Genomic DNA, 16,746 nt, shown 5'->3' on the forward strand with positions numbered 1-16,746 from the left:
GGAGCTAAGGATACCATATTGAGTTTGGATAACAGAGTCCGAAAACGAGTTGGATGATGAGCCTTCGTGAAGATATCAACAGTCTAATCTAGTGTTCCGATAGCGATGAGACGAATAACATCAATAAGGATACGTTTTCGAACAAAGTGACAATCAATCTCAATGTGTTTTGTGCATTCATGAAACACATCATTATGGGCAATCTGACTAGCACTATGGTTGTCACAAAAAATATCAGTTGGGGATGATTGAGGAGCATCCAAGTCTTCAAGAAGCGAACGAATCGAGATAACTTTAGCAGTGGTGTCAGCAAGAGTACGATATTCAGCTTCTGTACTTAATCGAGAAATAAATGTTTGCTTCTTAGCTCGCTAGGAAATGAGAGATTCGCCAAGAAACAAACAATAACCAGTAGTGGAACGACGATCAGTGAGATCACCAGCCCAATCAGCATCCGAGTATGCCTGAAGCGATAAAGATAAATGGGCAGAAAAATAAAGACCATGGAATACGGTGTCTTTGATGTAGCGAAGAACTGCCGCATAGTGAGTAGTACAATGAGCTGACATGAACCGAATAGACGATGTCTGGTCCGGTGACAGTTAAGTAGACGAGTCCTCCAACTAGCTGTCGATAAATAGTAGGATTATTCAAAACAGTGCCATCCATAGGAATAAATTGAACATTAGGCTCAATAAGAGCATTAGGATTGGCCTAAGCGACAAGCTGGCTTTACAGTTGAGGATTTGTGGAGAGAAGGGTATTGGGATTGGCCTAAGCTGGCTACTATGCTTTCTGAAGATATCAAGCATATTGTTAGCAACCTTAACTTTCATTTTCAGTTTGGGGAGAATGCCGGGTGGAGATGGTAGCTAGCAACAGCTAAAATATATAGTGCTATAGAAAGTTATAGATGGCTTGCAAGAAAAAAGTTCAATTGGGATGTTTGTACCAATTGGCAGTAGTTATGGAATCTTAATATTTCTGATAAAATAAAGTTCACCATTTGGCTTGGGTTACACAATGTTCTTTCCATTGAAGTTCTCCATTACAAGCGGCAACTATCTAACTCGGATATTTGTCAAAGATGTAACGAGACTTTAGAAACTATGGAGCATTGTTGCGAGACTACAAGAAGTCTTTTTCAATTTGGCAGATATTGGATCATTCTTTAGTTGATTCAATTGGTGGAAGATCTCTTGTATCTTGGCTGTGTAAGGTTATGCCTGGCCACAAAGCAATTCTTGGGGCGAGACTGTGGTAGGTGTGGAGAAATAGGTGCAATGACATTTTTAATGCTCAAAGTTTTTAGTCAGATAACAAGGTGGTAGCAAATGCTAATATCATGGTTAACCCTATAAGATTGCATGCTGAGAAGTCTTCTCTATTTCGATGTTTAAATCATCGGATGTTTTGGGAATCTCCGTCAGGTAGCTTTTTTTAAAATTAATTGTGATGCTAGTCTGGCTTCTGATTTGCAAGTGGCTGATTTTGTATGTATAATTAGAGATTCTAATGGTTGTTGTGTGATGGGTTGTTCGGATAGTATTTTCTTTTGGTCTATTTTTAGATGCGAGTTATTCGCTGTTTAGAGATGATTTATTCTAATTTGGGAGTGTGGTATCAAATATATTGTCTGTGAAACTAACTGTTTGCATATCTTGCATCTTCTGTATTATATTGTTCATGGTGGCATGTCTGATATTTCTGATCTAGTTGCTAAGATTAAAGAGCTCTTGATCAGACCATGGGTTGTCTATTTTAAATGAGTTGGTTGTGAAGTGAACAAAGCTGCAGATTGATTAGTGCGTTATGGAGCTTTGGTTAATCAGAGTCATGTCATTTGAAATTCTCCTAGCGAAGACATTGAACAAATTATTTACTCTGACTCAGTTTAGTTAGTTTGCTTTGTTTTTTTATTGTGTTTAGGCAAAAAGAAAAATGAGAATAATTACCCAAATCATTCCCCAAGGATCTAAAAGCGGATATTTTAGTTCTAAAAAGAATTAATACACAAAAATATTCTTAAGATTTTACTTCGGAAGACAAATCAGTCTCCAGTTCATTTTTCGGTAGAGTAATTACTTAGATCAGTTCCCAAAAATTTTAAAAGCAGACATTTTAGTCCCCAAGAAAAGTTAATACACAGATCAATCCCCCAACGTTTTTCTCCATCAGACATAACAATTTTCTGTAAAAAAAAAGAGTAAAAAATAAAATTATTATTATTATTATTATTATTATTATTATTATTAATTGCACAATAATACTGTACCATAATTTTTTGTATTTTTTAGATAAAAATAATAATAAATTTATTTATTAGAGTCTTTTATTTATATATATATATATGAAGAAGAACAACAACAATAATAGTAATATTCAATAAAATTATTAGAAATTATTGTATAAGAAATTTAAAGTTGAAATAATTTGATATTTTTGTATTTAATATAATCAAAAGATGTCCTATTTTAAAAAATATGGTTATATTAAAAGAAAATATTTTAATTTAAATTTTAAAACATCATTATCACCTTACTTGTTTGTAATGAAAAGAGTATATTAATAAACTATTGTCATCGTCCACATGCACAAAGCTAAGTTAATAATAATAAAGGTTCACATATAGTAAAAGTAAAATGGACGGAAGATTGTTATGTCTGACAGAAAAAAAAGATTGGGAATTGATTTGTGTATTAATTTTTTTTTGGAACTAAAATATCCGCTTTTAAAATCCTTGAAGACTGATTTGGATAATTATAAACAAGAGACTAATTTATCGATCGGAATAAAATTTTGGATTGATCTGTATATTAATTTTTTTTAAAAATTAAAATGTCTGCAACTTATTTGGGTAATTACTCCCAAAAAAAAAAACGATTGGTTGACCATACACCATAGCCCAATGATCTAGACCCAAAAAGAGTGAAAAAAAATTGATTAAACCCAATTGAGTAGTTAGTTGGTAGCTACCTTGTATTAGTAACAGTAGTAACCCTTTATACCGAAACAAAAAACAGTAGTAACCCATTTTATTTCCACTCATTTCCCCTTCATTTTCATCATCATCAACATCATCGTTCTCTCTGACTGTGCGGTCTCAGTCTCAGTCTCCATGGCAACTCAAGGTCAAGTCATTACTTGCAAAGGTACTACAATTCACTCTCTCTCTCTATTTTCATCTTATTCTTCTTCATTAAACGGCGATTTGACTTTTGTCGTTTTGATGATGAAGCTGCGGTGGCCTGGGAACCCAACAAGCCTTTGTCCATCGAAGACGTTCAGGTGGCTCCACCGCAAGCCGGCGAGGTTCGAGTCAAGATCCTCTACACTGCTCTCTGTCACACCGATGCTTACACCTGGAGCGGAAAGGTGTTTTCTTTTACCCTACCCCATCCCTTTTCTATTTCCCATTCTCGTTTTCCAAATTTAAAGTTTTTTTTTTCCTGCTAAATATTAAATGCTCATTTATCTAAATCATGCTTTGCAGGATCCTGAAGGTCTCTTCCCTTGTATCCTTGGCCATGAAGCTGCTGGGTGAGTAATTTTTTTTTTAATGAAGAGCATGTTTTGTTACATGGTATGATTTGAATGGTCCAGGTTGAGCTTGGTTTTTGATGCGCTAAAATCTGATGGTATAGGTTTTGTAGAAGTTATTGTTATAAAGTGATGATAAAATCTATATCATTAGATTATCTTGATCTAGGGTGCACCAACTTTATTTTTATTTTTATTTTTATTTTTTTTCCTTCTCACTGCATCATAACATTGTCATGTTTAACATTGAATTGTGTGATTGTTGATTGAGGGGATTTTGTTTATTTAGTTAATTTATTTATGGGTGCAGAATTGTGGAGAGTGTTGGAGAAGGTGTTACTAATGTGCAGCCTGGAGATCATGTTATTCCATGTTACCAGGCTGAATGTGGTGAGTGCAAGTTCTGCAAATCTGGAAAAACGAACCTCTGTGGGAAGGTTCGTTCCGCCACTGGAGTTGGAGTGATGCTTAGCGACCGCAAAAGTCGTTTCTCTATCAATGGGAAGACCATTTATCATTTCATGGGAACTTCCACCTTCAGCCAGTACACTGTTGTTCATGATGTAAGTGTGGCTAAGATTGATCCAGCTGCTCCTTTGGATAAAGTTTGTCTTCTTGGTTGCGGTGTTCCAACCGGTAAGTGTTGTCTTTCTCCTTTTCGCAATTAAAAAGTGTATTGAGATTATGTTGCCAAGGCCACTTGGTGAGCAAGCCTACGTGTTGGTTATTTGATTATTAAATGCTCCATGCTCAATGCTCAATGGATTGTTGAAATGTGCTTGGACATTGATGTTAGGTTTGCCCATCGAGATGGATTTCATACAATATAAGTCGTCAGCTTGAATAATTCAGAGTTTGAGTTTGATGTAATGATGTCTAATTGACTTTTGCATCTTCTGGTTCATGTAGCCTATAATAGGACAAGGCTTAGTTTTTGTTGATCTCTCATGGATTCATCATTATCACCTGTCATTGTTTAAATTCGATAAGAAAGTAGCCTAATAGCACTCTTAAGCTTCTTAACATGATAGTTTATCAATTAATATAATTAATCCCCCCCCCCCCCCCCCCCCCAAAAAAAAAGAGTAATGCTGCTTGTTGGATATTCATTTTCTTTTTCCTTTCTTTCTTCCCTTTGTTCTGGTTTTAGTGCTATATTTAAAAGACTACAGTTGAGTCACGCCTTCCTGTGCCTTGTTCTTTTATTGATATACATTTAAGAAAACTGTTATTTTTTATTTTTTAGGGCTTGGAGCTGTATGGAACACTGCAAAAGTTGAACCAGGGTCAATTGTTGCTGTTTTTGGCCTTGGAACTGTTGGTCTTGCTGTAAGTTTCTTTCCTGTAGTTAGTGTAGTAGTAGATGTATTTTTTGCTTGGTATCGAACTACCACTGCAATTGATTATTTTATACTTACAGGTTGCAGAGGGTGCAAAAAGTGCCGGTGCATCTCGTATTATTGGCATTGATATCGATAGCAAGAAATTTGATACAGGTAAATGTCTGAAACATATGCCCTTGATGTTGTGAAGTGATATGCTCCAAGGCTTCTTATTTCTAAGCAAGAGTGTTGTCTTACTGTGTGCAACTTTAAATACATGTTCTTCTGTTTACTTCTCTTGCTATTTTACCTTGCAGCGAAGAACTTTGGAGTCACCGAGTTTATTAATCCTAAAGAACACGATAAACCAATTCAGCAGGTCATAGTTGATCTTACAGATGGCGGAGTTGATTATAGCTTTGAGTGCATTGGGAATGTCTCCGTCATGAGAGCTGCTCTGGAATGCTGCCACAAGGTGAACACTGCCGCAGCAGTGCCACGTTGACTCAATTGTTCAAATATTACTCTAGATGGACATAACCATGAAAAAATATGTTTTGCTGAAAAATTCCAGGGCTGGGGAACATCAGTTATCGTGGGTGTTGCAGCATCGGGCCAAGAGATATCTACCCGCCCTTTCCAATTGGTGACGGGGCGTGTCTGGAAAGGAACAGCTTTTGGTGGCTTCAAGAGCAGGTCACAAGTGCCTTGGCTTGTGGAGAAGTACTTGAAGAAGGTAAATGTTTGGAGAATGCTATTATGCATTGGGTTGAATCCGGTGCATCATGCACTAAGGTTGAATCATAATGGATGCCACTCTCACAATTCAATTCTAACCATTGGATTACCTTTGCTTACGATGCACCAAGTTCAATTTGATGCTTCCTACAGTTTTTCTCAAGTGTATCAAACTCCAGTATTGTTGGGAAGTGTTTCTTTTTTTTTATAATTTTATTTTTGAGGAGGCTTGACTTTATATTTTGCTGGTTTTTGCAGGAAATCAAGGTTGATGAGTACATTACCCACAATCTGACGCTCGGCGAGATCAACAAGGCTTTCGATCTTATGCACGGAGGAGGATGTCTCCGTTGTGTTCTTTCAACAGATGCATGAGATGATCCAAGATTCTAGGTGCCCAGTTGTTCTTCCTTCATGTGGTGGTTGTCCGGTTAAATGAATCTTCTTTTTTAGTATCTTAATTTGTAACGATGGCTTATAATATGAATGGTTACCTTTCTTTTGCAAAACATGTAATGCCATGGGTCTATTAACTCTTCCATTTTACCACCCAAGTGTTTTTCCGTTTGCCATGCATCCAATTAATAAAATATATACCTTACCTGTGGGTACTCAACCCAGACCGACCCATGGATAAGGTAGGGTGCGGTGTGAATTTGCCTGCCTGCACTCCTAATATATTATATAATATATATGTGAAAATTATGTATTTAGTGAAAAAAATAAGTGTTGAATTCACAATCTTTCTTTTATAAAAATTTGAAATAATCACTAAGTTACTTAGTTGATAATCATATTATTTATAATTTTATGTTGGATTTTGTAAAATTTTATTGTTTTTAATTTCAATTTGAAACTTAATTTTTTATTTTATTAATATGAATGAAATTTAGAATGGTTAAATTTTATATTTGCCTAAAAAATTTTTATTTTTCTGCAGGTAGGATAGGGTTTCGAATTTTAAAATACGGGTAGAGTTAAAATTGAGAAATTTTTAACTTGAAGGCAGGTAGGATAGAATTTTAAAATTATAAAAACCAAAAATTAAGGTAGAATCCAAACTCTATTCTACTCTCCTCATTGCCATCTCTATTCGGAACCTTTAATCAGAGTTTTATTTTTTGCTTTGAGAAAAATAACCAACTTGCACTTGTTTCTGTTTTTACTTCTAAATTGAGTCGGTGAAGATTTAATCCTCATTTTCATCTAAATATTGATCATTGTAAAAGTGATGATAAAAAATATAAAATAATATTCATGGATAAGATACATTAGTAAAATATCTTTTTATTGAAAGCATGTGACGTTATAAAAATAATATTTATATGCATGATATCTTATACTGTAGTACTGTACACATGCACTGGAGAACCTTGATTTAACAATATCCATATATCCCTCAACAAAAAAAAAAATAGGGACCTTGATTCTGATTCTCTCCTCTAGGGTCAGCATAATCAGCGGTGTAGGCATACAGGGCTTCATTGCATCCCTTTTGTATCGAGCATAATACAAATCTCATTAACCATGAACACCCATATCAATGTTTTGTCATTCCCAAATAAAAAAATAAATACATTTGGATTCTTTGATTAGCAAAATTTCATGTGCACTTTAGTTCACCTTCACCAGTAAGGGTTAAGAAGCATATGTTCCACTCCACCTTTGTGTTCCTATATAAATTAATGTGGCTATAACTGACCTCTCTCAAAACTTGATATACGAGAATCTGATAAAACACTGAACAGTTGTGTATCTACAAATAGCTGCAAGCCCAACAACGACTCATAATCAATACCCTAGAAACCAAAATAATAATAATAATAATAACATGGCTGTAAATTCTAGGATTATGCTATGGTAAAGAGTGTTTTCCAATAAAAAATGATCATTCTTTTTATAATAGAAAAAAAAAATAATAAAGACAATATGTGCAGTGCACACTGTTCTTAAAAAATTAGTTACAATCTTTAATCTTCATTCAAAATAGTTACACATTTGAACCATTGAAGGGGGGTCCTAACATTTCACCCCTGTGGTCCTGAATATCTGATGTAACACTCGATAATGTTAAAAATGCTGAACATTTCTCCACATATTAAGAGGACAATTAATTTTTATTCTAAACAAGACAAAGGATGACAAAACTGTGCATGATCAAAATGTCCTACAATTTTTCTTTAAAAATATAATAAGAAAAAGGTTGTTACCTTCATGAATAGCTGGTCCCTATTAGGAAATGAATCAATGAATGTCTCCTTAAGAAGTAAAGAAACCTGAAAATTTTAATCAAGGGTGAGGCATGAAAAAAAAAAACAAGTTGGCAAGTTACTTATTCTTCATTATTTATTACTATTCTTTTTAAAGAAACATATAAAATTTAGGAATATAAAATGTGACATTATAGAACACAGAGAATTCTTATATGTATTTCTTTCCTTCTATCAAATTTACATTAAAGTAAGTTGGCTACCTTACCCGGTCGTTATTCGATTGTACACTAGTTATTGTATGAGATTTTAGATCTGAACACAGTGACTCCAAATAGTGCCAAACTACATTCAAAAACTGAGTTGCAGCTTTAGCCTGTGAACAAAGTTTTCATCTTTAATGTTCTTGTTTTAAGATTTTGTAAATAAAAAGTAAAAATATGAAATGAAAATAGAAACTATGATTTGATTGTTTTTATTGTAACAAGACCCGAAGTGTTCATAGTTGATGGAGAGAAGTGAGAAAAAACCTGAGCTTCATTGCACCTATGTATAGGATGTCTTTTAGCATGCGAACTTTCGTTTTTAAGTTTGGCATGAATTGGACTCAACTGCGAGTAAAGTTCTCTATACTGTGGAAGTTTTGGCAATTGACACATTTTAACCTACAAAATTAGAAAACAATATTTAGCAGGAAATAAAAAAAGAAAACAGAAGAGCAAAATCAAATGATATCATAGCATCTGCCATTTGTCTAATCAGAATAGATGTTCAACAATGGGGTCTAAAAGATGCATATTAGCCAATACTTTGGAATGTAAAGATAGATAGGTATATAAATAATGTTACAACATCCTAAATATATTGCTAAACAAGCTGATTGAATACCATGCAATTAGTTCTCTTTAAAATATCATTACAAACCTGATTCTTCGTTGCATTAACAAGAACAAGGTTATTAGTTTTCATATGCGAATCATCCGGCATACGCTGTATGCCAACCTGCAGAATCATTAGAAAGTTGGATCAAATAATTTAGACAATGCGGTGTCCACAAAAAGGTTCTAAATACGAACATCACACGGAAATCAGGGGTAATTCAGTTCAAGTCATAATGCATGCATGAACATTTTTGACATAGAAGATTTACTTTTACAGAGACATTTTTCTAATCTAACAAGTAAACTTTACTCTCACACAACCAGTTCGTGGCTGAAAAAGTTCACCCAATGAAAGAAAAACACCATTATTAACATGAACATGAACACGATAATTCTCAATGCAAGGCATATATAAGCGGAAAAGGAAAAGAAAAGAACAATGGATCATAAAGAAGAGCCAAAGCATAACCAATTCAAGATGAAATCGGAAATACATGAATATCTTGAAAAGAAACAGGACAGAATAATTTTATCTTATGAGCAGTGAAAGTAAAAGGATCTAGTTTTATCTTGTAGATGTAGGATAGAATTTTTTCTTTTTCTTTTTTCTTTTTTAAAAAAATGCTGCTGGTAAAATTTGAAATTTCACAAACACAAATAGAAAATGCTAAATCTTAAATTTCATTCCATAACTAGATAAAAAAAACATATATAAAGGAGACTATAATTGAAAGAATTATGAATTCTCATGTAATCATTAGCAAAACCAATAGCACGAGCAATAACAGATACCATAACAATAGTCAACAAAACAAACATGACATGCCAATTTGAAAATAAAGTAAAAAGAAACTCACAATATATGGAACAGGTGCATCAAGAAAATCAAGCATTGATCCAGGTAAAACCTGAAAAGCAAGGCTAACATATTATTAGATATGTAGGTAAAATTCACATGGAAAATATAATTGAACATGTTGGAAGCCACTGAACTCACAGGTAGAAATAAACTCTGCCATTGAAATGGACGAATCATTGGAATAAGACATAGCACTATGGCAGATAGAACACCCTGCATTGTGTCAAGAATGACCAAAATGAATTATTTAGCACAAAATATTGTCAGGCTAACAATAACTACTACGATTATTGTTTCAAATTCTTACCAGATTGGGGCACACTACTACCACCTGTTTTTCCAATAACACTCCAGTAAATAATGACAGCATCTGCTAGTAACATGTTAAAAAAAGGATTAAAATATCAATTTCATCAAGAAACTGACAAGATATTTGCAGCACATATAATTATTTAGTAATTTCATTTTATGCATGGCTCACAATCTTCCATTAATGCCACACTTTTATATTGATATTCTGGTGGAAAATTATCATGACTTTATAAGATTTCCCTTTTAGTATCAGAACTAGCATTAAATATACTTCAAAAAACATCAACCAAAAAATAAAGCATCAGCGAGGAACAAAATCAACATGAAAATAGCTTTCTACATTGAATTTATTAAAAATAACAATAGTTTGATAAGAATTTCTGCATGTGTGGAATGGTTTCCAGGAACTGTTTCTGCAAATAAATTCTGACAGATAAACATTGTTGAACTTCGGGTAGAATATCTGCTTACAGATTCAAGGGACAGAACTCGACAAGTAGTTGCAGTCGTCCAAATTGATAATGCAAAGGCTTCCTCGGCAGCAGCCAACTTTGCCTTGGCCTTTTAACAAGTACAGCTCTAATGAGTGAACTTAATTGCAGAGAAGCGTTGTGTTAAAAAGAAACACTAGAGAATTACCTGAGCAGGTTCAGAGGAATTTAAACTATTGCTAAAGCCAAGGACCTCAACTGAATGTCTTATATATTGAATAGCTTGTAGATGTTCAAGAGGATGGAAGATAAATTCGGTTCCTCGAGGTGGAATACAATGTGAATGATATCGATGCACTATCTGTAGCAAATCATTCTTCTTCTCCTATCAAAACCATTCGCAACAACGCAGCATGTTAATGCTAATCAAGAGTCACCTTACTAACCAAAGCAAAACAAATGGTAAACTGGTTTACACTTTAGTCACTTACAACAACAACAACAACAACAAAGCCTTGTCCCACTAGGTGGGGTAGGCTTCACTTCAGTCACTTACCGTAGGAAATTCGATTAAGAAGCCATCCCCATAGTCTCTTTCATTGTTTGCAAAAAGATCATCATCATCTTCCCAAACCACACTTTTAGCTGTACTGCTGATGGAAACAATACAGAAGCAGTAAGTAGCAACCATAGGATTCGATTATAGAAGACAAATTATTACCATAAACACAGCTCAGCACAATAAATTCGAGGGAAAAAAAGAAGGGGCGGGGGTTGAATAAGCAAGATAGTCTATTGAAAAGAGAACTGAAACCTAGAATGCTGTATTTGTAAATCTACCACCTGGCTAGTGAGTCCAAACTTTCAAGCCGCTCTAATTCACAACTCCTAGCACTAAAAGGTGTTCCAAACTTGGGAGAAAGTTGATCACTTTCACCATTCCCCTGTGTTCTTTCTGTAGAATCATGAATTTCTGTTGTCTCAACAGCACAATTATCATGACCCTGGACATTCTTCCTGCCATCCTTTTCGATATCTCTAGCCAGGAAAAACTCTGAAGCATCACTTGCAGTCATACTTGCAGGAGATTGAGAGCAAGAATCCCATCTTTTCGGAGATTCCCATATTTTCGGAGATTCCCATACTTTCGGTGATAATTGTATGACTTCATCATCCGATAAAATCCCAGCAGCAGCAGCAGTAATTACTGCTGCTCCTTCAACAGGTATTGCAAAAGACATCCAATCACTAAATGATTCTGTCTCTGGGCACTCAACATGTAAGCTCACTTGATCATCTGGCTTCGACGTGGGAATGCCTCCAGTAAGATTCAACTCATTTACAAACTGAGTTATCCGGTTCAGACGCTCCTGTGCAATGAGACTGCAGCCAAGTAAGACATAATGAATTTCATTTTGCATCTAGCGAACCCAAAGGACATTAGGCATGTCTTTAACCAATGTGCTAACCTGTATAACATCTCAAAGTGTAACTCAAAGAAAGGAACTTTAGTCAGCAAACAGTAACAGCGTGGTGCAGAAACCAGAAACCGGCTGCTGAATGGACGGGGCGATGGAGGACAATACATGTCTAGTATACCAGGGGGCCTCTGAACAATTTCAGGCACATGTAAACAAACTCCATAAAGTGTTGCACTGTCTGCTGCCTAATCAAGGAATTGAAGTTTACAAGATGAGTTTCAGTAATCACTCATCTTCAAATTTCTATACAAAATTATGATGTCAGCACAATTTTTACCTTGAGTGTAAAGATAAATGATAGATCATCTCTGCCTAAATGTTCCTGCAGATAATAAACAAGAGAAGTATTATATCTTTGGTCTTGAAGGTGATGAGTGCTCAATAGAAGGTTAATTACACAGTGAGACACTGACAGATTCATTACCACTTTTCAACTGGAAAAACTAAAACTACAAAACGAAGAACAAATTAAGAGATATGCTGATACTATGATACTATCATTGATTATTTCTTATGTCTCTTGAATAAGAGCTTTTTGTGCAGAAAAATAATGCACAAAGACAAAAAAAAAATGAAAGATCATGAAATGTAGAGCTCCTCTATGATTCTCAGTTTCTTACACGTGATCAAATACTACATTATGCTCATATAGAATGAATTGACTATCTAAAACACGAGGCAACTTAAATATGTTGTATTGTTGAGCTTGTCAAAAGCAAAAACATCTACTTTGCCAAAGAAAATCAGAGATTGATGTGGCGTACCTGTCCATAGACAAGTTCATTTAGTTCACTTAGAGATGGAGTCCTCTCCAACATTGATGCCTGTATATCAACATTTAATAAATGAAACAGAATAAGATTCTACCCCAGGAAAAATAAAGATGGCCAATTTATCATTAACAATTAAGAACAGCCAACTCAAGAATTCGCTATATTCCATAGACTTCTATTGCTGTTCCTGACATGATATAAACACTCAAATTGTGTTTGCATGCTGAAAAGTAACATTGAAACTGATAATATAATTTCAAAATTCAAAACAAATAAAATATTCAAATATTCAATCATTTATTGATAGAAAATTAAAAAAAAAGAGTAACTTTGTGAAGCAGATTTATCAAAGGAGCAAGAGTAAACACAGGGTGATAGTAGGATCAATTTAGTGGCACCAAGTGCAAACAATGGAAAACTATAGTAAACAATTTGAAAGGTAGCGTTTTTTTTTTTAGAAGACAATGCGAGAAGGTACCATTTGATATATCTAAGTAAATACACATAGCTTTCAAGCAGACCTTTACACCTTCAGGAAAGCAAAAGGAGCATAACTCCTTCCGAGGTACTGTTAGCTTCTTTCCAAGAGGATATTTGAAAAGTATCTGCATTTTCATTAAAAGATATTATCAACAATGAACCCTATTGATCCATAGGAATAGGCTAAGTTGAAATGGTAAAGAGGGACGACATGTTTAAGTGTGTACTATCAAATTATTTGCTAGTGACCTCACTTGAAAATACACTTGAAAATTCCATCCATCATCAAAGTGCAGACATACGACTAATATCCCAAATATCATTCAAAACTTCACCAGACACCTGACACTAACCATGCCTATAAAACCCATCTTTTACAAAGCTACTGAAATTAACATTAAATATTTATCAATAGATAGCTACAAACAACTTTTAAATTATCCTTTGTATTTCTGATATGCTGAGATAGGCCAGTTGATTTCTTTATTCTTTGTTTATCATCACTTTCTCTGTTTTGGGGGATATCTCATCTAACCCTTAACTGTACTTTCTTCCTTTTCTCTAAAACAAAATTTCCATTTCTATTAAATATATGTATTAAAGTTGACACATGACAAACCTGTGGTTCCAAAGTTGTGTCTAGCTTTGGCATTTTGTAATCTACATATTCAGATTTTTCTTTCTCTATTTGCCATCGTTTCCTTCTAGCAAATGCATGCTCCACAGCATCCAAGTTAGTATCAGGATGCAGCCCCAAAATCACAAAATGTTCAAAAAGCGTGGTTGGCTCCTTATAGTTTACACAATCCTACAGAAATGTTCCCGGTGACTCAAAACAAAATCGACAATATTACATTTGTGACAAACATGTATAAGCAACAGGAAGTTACTTCCTAAAAGATACTGGAATAAAGCATCAATCTTAATGTTTCTCCTTGATTAAAAAATATATTTCAGAACAAAACCAATCAAGAGCTCCAAGAACCAAGTTTATGAGAAGCACCTCCAAATAACTTTTAGCATCAACAATATATTCATTACCCAAGGTACCAACATGGCATGGTAAAGAATAGAAACAAACAAGAACCACTTAAGAAATCAAAATCCTCTTCACTTATATTATTTTGTTTCTTCGGATATATAAAAACATATTGTTTGGAAAGATTCCTCCAAATTCATGCTCTTAGTTCTTTCAGTTGCCATAATACTTAATGGACAACTGCTAATGGTGCATATCTGACCTTAAAATACCACATGCAGGAGGATAATATTTTGAAAACTAAACTCAAGAATTCAGTTGATATATAAATTTACTAGAGATAAAACATGATCAACATAAAGAAATACACGAGTTAATGTTGTCAACATGTTAGTACCATATGAAATACAAGTACACATTTCAAAATATGAAATAGATTCTGTTGCTATTTGCAGATCAGTCAAGCATTGACAATGTTCTATACACAAATGCAGTACATGAAGGGATTCTAAAAAATTGGATACCATAGATTTGGGATGAAGCTGATACCACTGCCGTTTCTGGTTCGCCATGACCTCAAGGCTCAAATGCGACGGGGAGTCTGATGATGGGGAATCTGGTTCGCGGAATCTGTTTCCCCACCGAAAAGCCTTGTTAACATGAGCCTTCAACTTCTGAAAGCTGTCAACACGTTGAATCCCTTGGGTAAAAAGTTCAGTTTGAGCTCTTCTATGTAATAAACTAGGCCTCTTTTGTGGCACTCTTGATCCGACACCGACCCCACCAATACAACCACTGCCACCACCACCGTTACCATTACCATTACCATCACCACCGCCTCTGCCACCGGCAGCATCACCAGAGTACATACTCTTTGATGCTTCACCTGCAACTTTGAATGACCCCTCAGATATCTTCTGCAAAATTGGGGATGAGGCCTTATCTTCAAGAGGTTCAGCCTCTTCTTTTGTATCCATCTAACCTTTCTCTATATATAATAATATTTACAAAACAGATCATGCTCTAGAGTTCCACTTTTCACCAATAAATTATATTGCAGCTTTAAATTCATTGCTGAGATAAATTCCAAGGCCAACACAATAAGCACGCCTATGGATCATTTCATTTCAATTTGATGATTCTACCAAGATACTGGCTTCAATGAGAAGGCGATTCCCAGATAGAATTTATCACCAAAAATCCAATCTTTTGTATCCTTAGATCATTAATGATCCTCATTCCTCATTCAACACCGAATCCCAAGGAAAATATGATATCCTCTAATAATAAGTCCCTAACGATCAAGAAATCTTGTGATTATTCTCTGGGGCAGTTAGATTTTAGAGTGCAACCTTTTCCTCTTTCAAATTTTCAAACTTTTCCTCCCTAGTAATAATGGATACCAATCTGATTCTGAAACGAAGAAGAGAATCATAAACAACAATGACAATGATGCCCAAATTTGCCAAAATTTTCTTATTAATGGCAGAACAATGGTGATAATCAATGAATAACGCTCCAAATGTACGTCCAACGTAAACAAGTTTGTAACGGAAACAAAAACTAAGTAAATGCAGGGAATTCAAAAGGCAAATCGTAAAAGAAGAAGAAGAAGAAGGACCCAAAGAACACGCGGGGCGTTGTAGTAGGAAACAAAATGAGAAAAAAGGAATGTTACTACCTTTGTTGTTGTTGCCAAAGATTTGGGGGTTGACCAGAGAGAGAGAGAGAGAGAAGAGAGTTGCATGCTAAATATGGAAGAAGGAAGAAAGAGGAAGAAGGTGATAATAAATTGGCAATGGTTATTACTATTATAGTGAGAAAGTGAGAGGAATTGATGAACAATACAAATGGGAAGGGGAAGGGAAAAGACAACTCATGTTCAAATACTTTTCGGATATTGCATGCCATGCCCCTCCAACTTTCATTAATTGCTCATCTGACACTGTTCCATCTTTTTTCGGGCGTTTTTCCTTTTCTGTCGGAGAGTTCCCAAGCTTGCAACATTCAATTCATCTCCCACTTTTTACTCTTTAGAATTTAGAGTGTTTACAGTTTATTCTCAAAGTATCAAAATTTTTTATTAAAAGTTATTAAAAAAGTATTCTTATTAATCATACAAAAAAGATGTTTTGTCACTAAAAAATATTTTTAAATATAAATTAACTAAATCTAAATATATTAACAAAATATTAGAAGTTTTAATTTTTGGATTTATCCATTTTGTACTCTAAGAACACGTGTTAAGATTATAAATTGAAAATTTTTTTATTGAAAATACAAAAATTTAAATTTTTGATATATTTGTTTTGTATTTATTAAAAAAATTTAAAATCTTAAATCATTAATTTTTTATATTAAACATCTTGACAAATGTTTTTAGCCAAACATACGAAAATATTTCTCTTATTTAAGATTAATAAATACAGGTGAAAACTCAGATACAGTCGACTTCACGTGAAGTTGATAATTAGTGCCATTGCATGAAAATTTAGTCAAATCAGTCAAATTATTTAACGGTTTTTGGATATCAACTTCACGTGAAACCGACTGCACCTGAGTTTCTACTATAAATATAACATTGTTGAGATGTTAAATTTATTCTCTTAATAAAATATTGTTGTTTCAACTTAAATATAAATATATATATATATATATATATATATATATATATTGGAAAAAATTTTAACCCCTAAACATATTTAATTAATATTCTTATTATATATAAAACAGAAGTAAA

General features: G+C 34.1%; 2 protein-coding genes across 4 annotated transcripts; one reads left to right on the plus strand and one right to left on the minus strand.

The window, feature by feature from the left end:
* The first annotated feature begins 2,974 nt into the window (after positions 1–2,974).
* Positions 2,975–6,149, plus strand: LOC112695146 (alcohol dehydrogenase class-3). The gene is made up of 9 exons (XM_025747368.3): positions 2,975–3,152; positions 3,239–3,375; positions 3,494–3,540; positions 3,851–4,176; positions 4,787–4,869; positions 4,961–5,036; positions 5,180–5,337; positions 5,437–5,598; positions 5,859–6,149. The coding sequence occupies exons 1-9, from the start codon at positions 3,119–3,121 to the stop codon at positions 5,973–5,975; spliced, it is 1,140 nt and encodes a 379-aa protein (XP_025603153.1). The 5' UTR covers positions 2,975–3,118; the 3' UTR covers positions 5,976–6,149.
* A 752-nt stretch (positions 6,150–6,901) lies between these two features.
* LOC112695147 (uncharacterized) lies at positions 6,902–15,835 on the minus strand. 3 transcript variants are annotated; one of them, XM_025747371.3, is made up of 19 exons: positions 15,688–15,835; positions 14,531–15,419; positions 13,647–13,835; positions 13,069–13,152; positions 12,539–12,598; positions 12,052–12,096; positions 11,763–11,959; positions 11,137–11,676; positions 10,850–10,943; positions 10,502–10,678; positions 10,334–10,423; positions 9,858–9,920; positions 9,689–9,763; positions 9,549–9,599; positions 8,735–8,812; positions 8,341–8,475; positions 8,079–8,186; positions 7,811–7,876; positions 6,902–7,366 (listed from the first exon to the last, which is right to left on the minus strand). In XM_025747371.3, the coding sequence occupies exons 2-19, from the start codon at positions 14,981–14,983 to the stop codon at positions 7,292–7,294; spliced, it is 2,580 nt and encodes an 859-aa protein (XP_025603156.1). In that variant the 5' UTR covers positions 14,984–15,419; positions 15,688–15,835; the 3' UTR covers positions 6,902–7,291. The 3 variants fall into 3 exon arrangements, with proteins under 3 accessions (XP_025603156.1, XP_025603155.1, XP_072052594.1); XM_025747370.3 differs by having other exon boundaries at positions 10,850–10,946; XM_072196493.1 differs by lacking the exon at positions 15,688–15,835 and having other exon boundaries at positions 10,850–10,946; positions 14,531–15,678.
* Between the last annotated feature and the right edge of the window lie 911 nt (positions 15,836–16,746).

This window comes from Arachis hypogaea, chromosome 6 (genome assembly GCF_003086295.3).
Source record: "Arachis hypogaea cultivar Tifrunner chromosome 6, arahy.Tifrunner.gnm2.J5K5, whole genome shotgun sequence".
In the NCBI taxonomy this organism is placed as follows: Eukaryota; Viridiplantae; Streptophyta; class Magnoliopsida; order Fabales; family Fabaceae; genus Arachis; species Arachis hypogaea.

Bases quoted from the DNA above. Each gene is read 5' to 3' on its own strand.
- LOC112695146 (XM_025747368.3), top strand. From the start codon at position 3,119: ATGGCAACTCAAGGTCAAGTCATTACTTGCAAAG. The intron at 3,376-3,493 runs GTGTTTTCTTTT...CATGCTTTGCAG, and splicing joins CTTACACCTGGAGCGGAAAG to GATCCTGAAGGTCTCTTCCC. The intron at 5,599-5,858 runs GTAAATGTTTGG...TGGTTTTTGCAG, and splicing joins TGGAGAAGTACTTGAAGAAG to GAAATCAAGGTTGATGAGTA.
- LOC112695147 (XM_025747370.3), bottom strand. From the start codon at position 14,983: ATGGATACAAAAGAAGAGGCTGAACCTCTTGAAGATAAGGCCTCATCC. The intron at 11,677-11,762 runs GTTAGCACATTG...ACTTGGCTGCAG, and splicing joins CACTTTGAGATGTTATACAG to TCTCATTGCACAGGAGCGTC. The intron at 10,679-10,849 runs GTAAGTGACTGA...TGGTTTTGATAG, and splicing joins TCTTAATCGAATTTCCTACG to GAGAAGAAGAATGATTTGCT.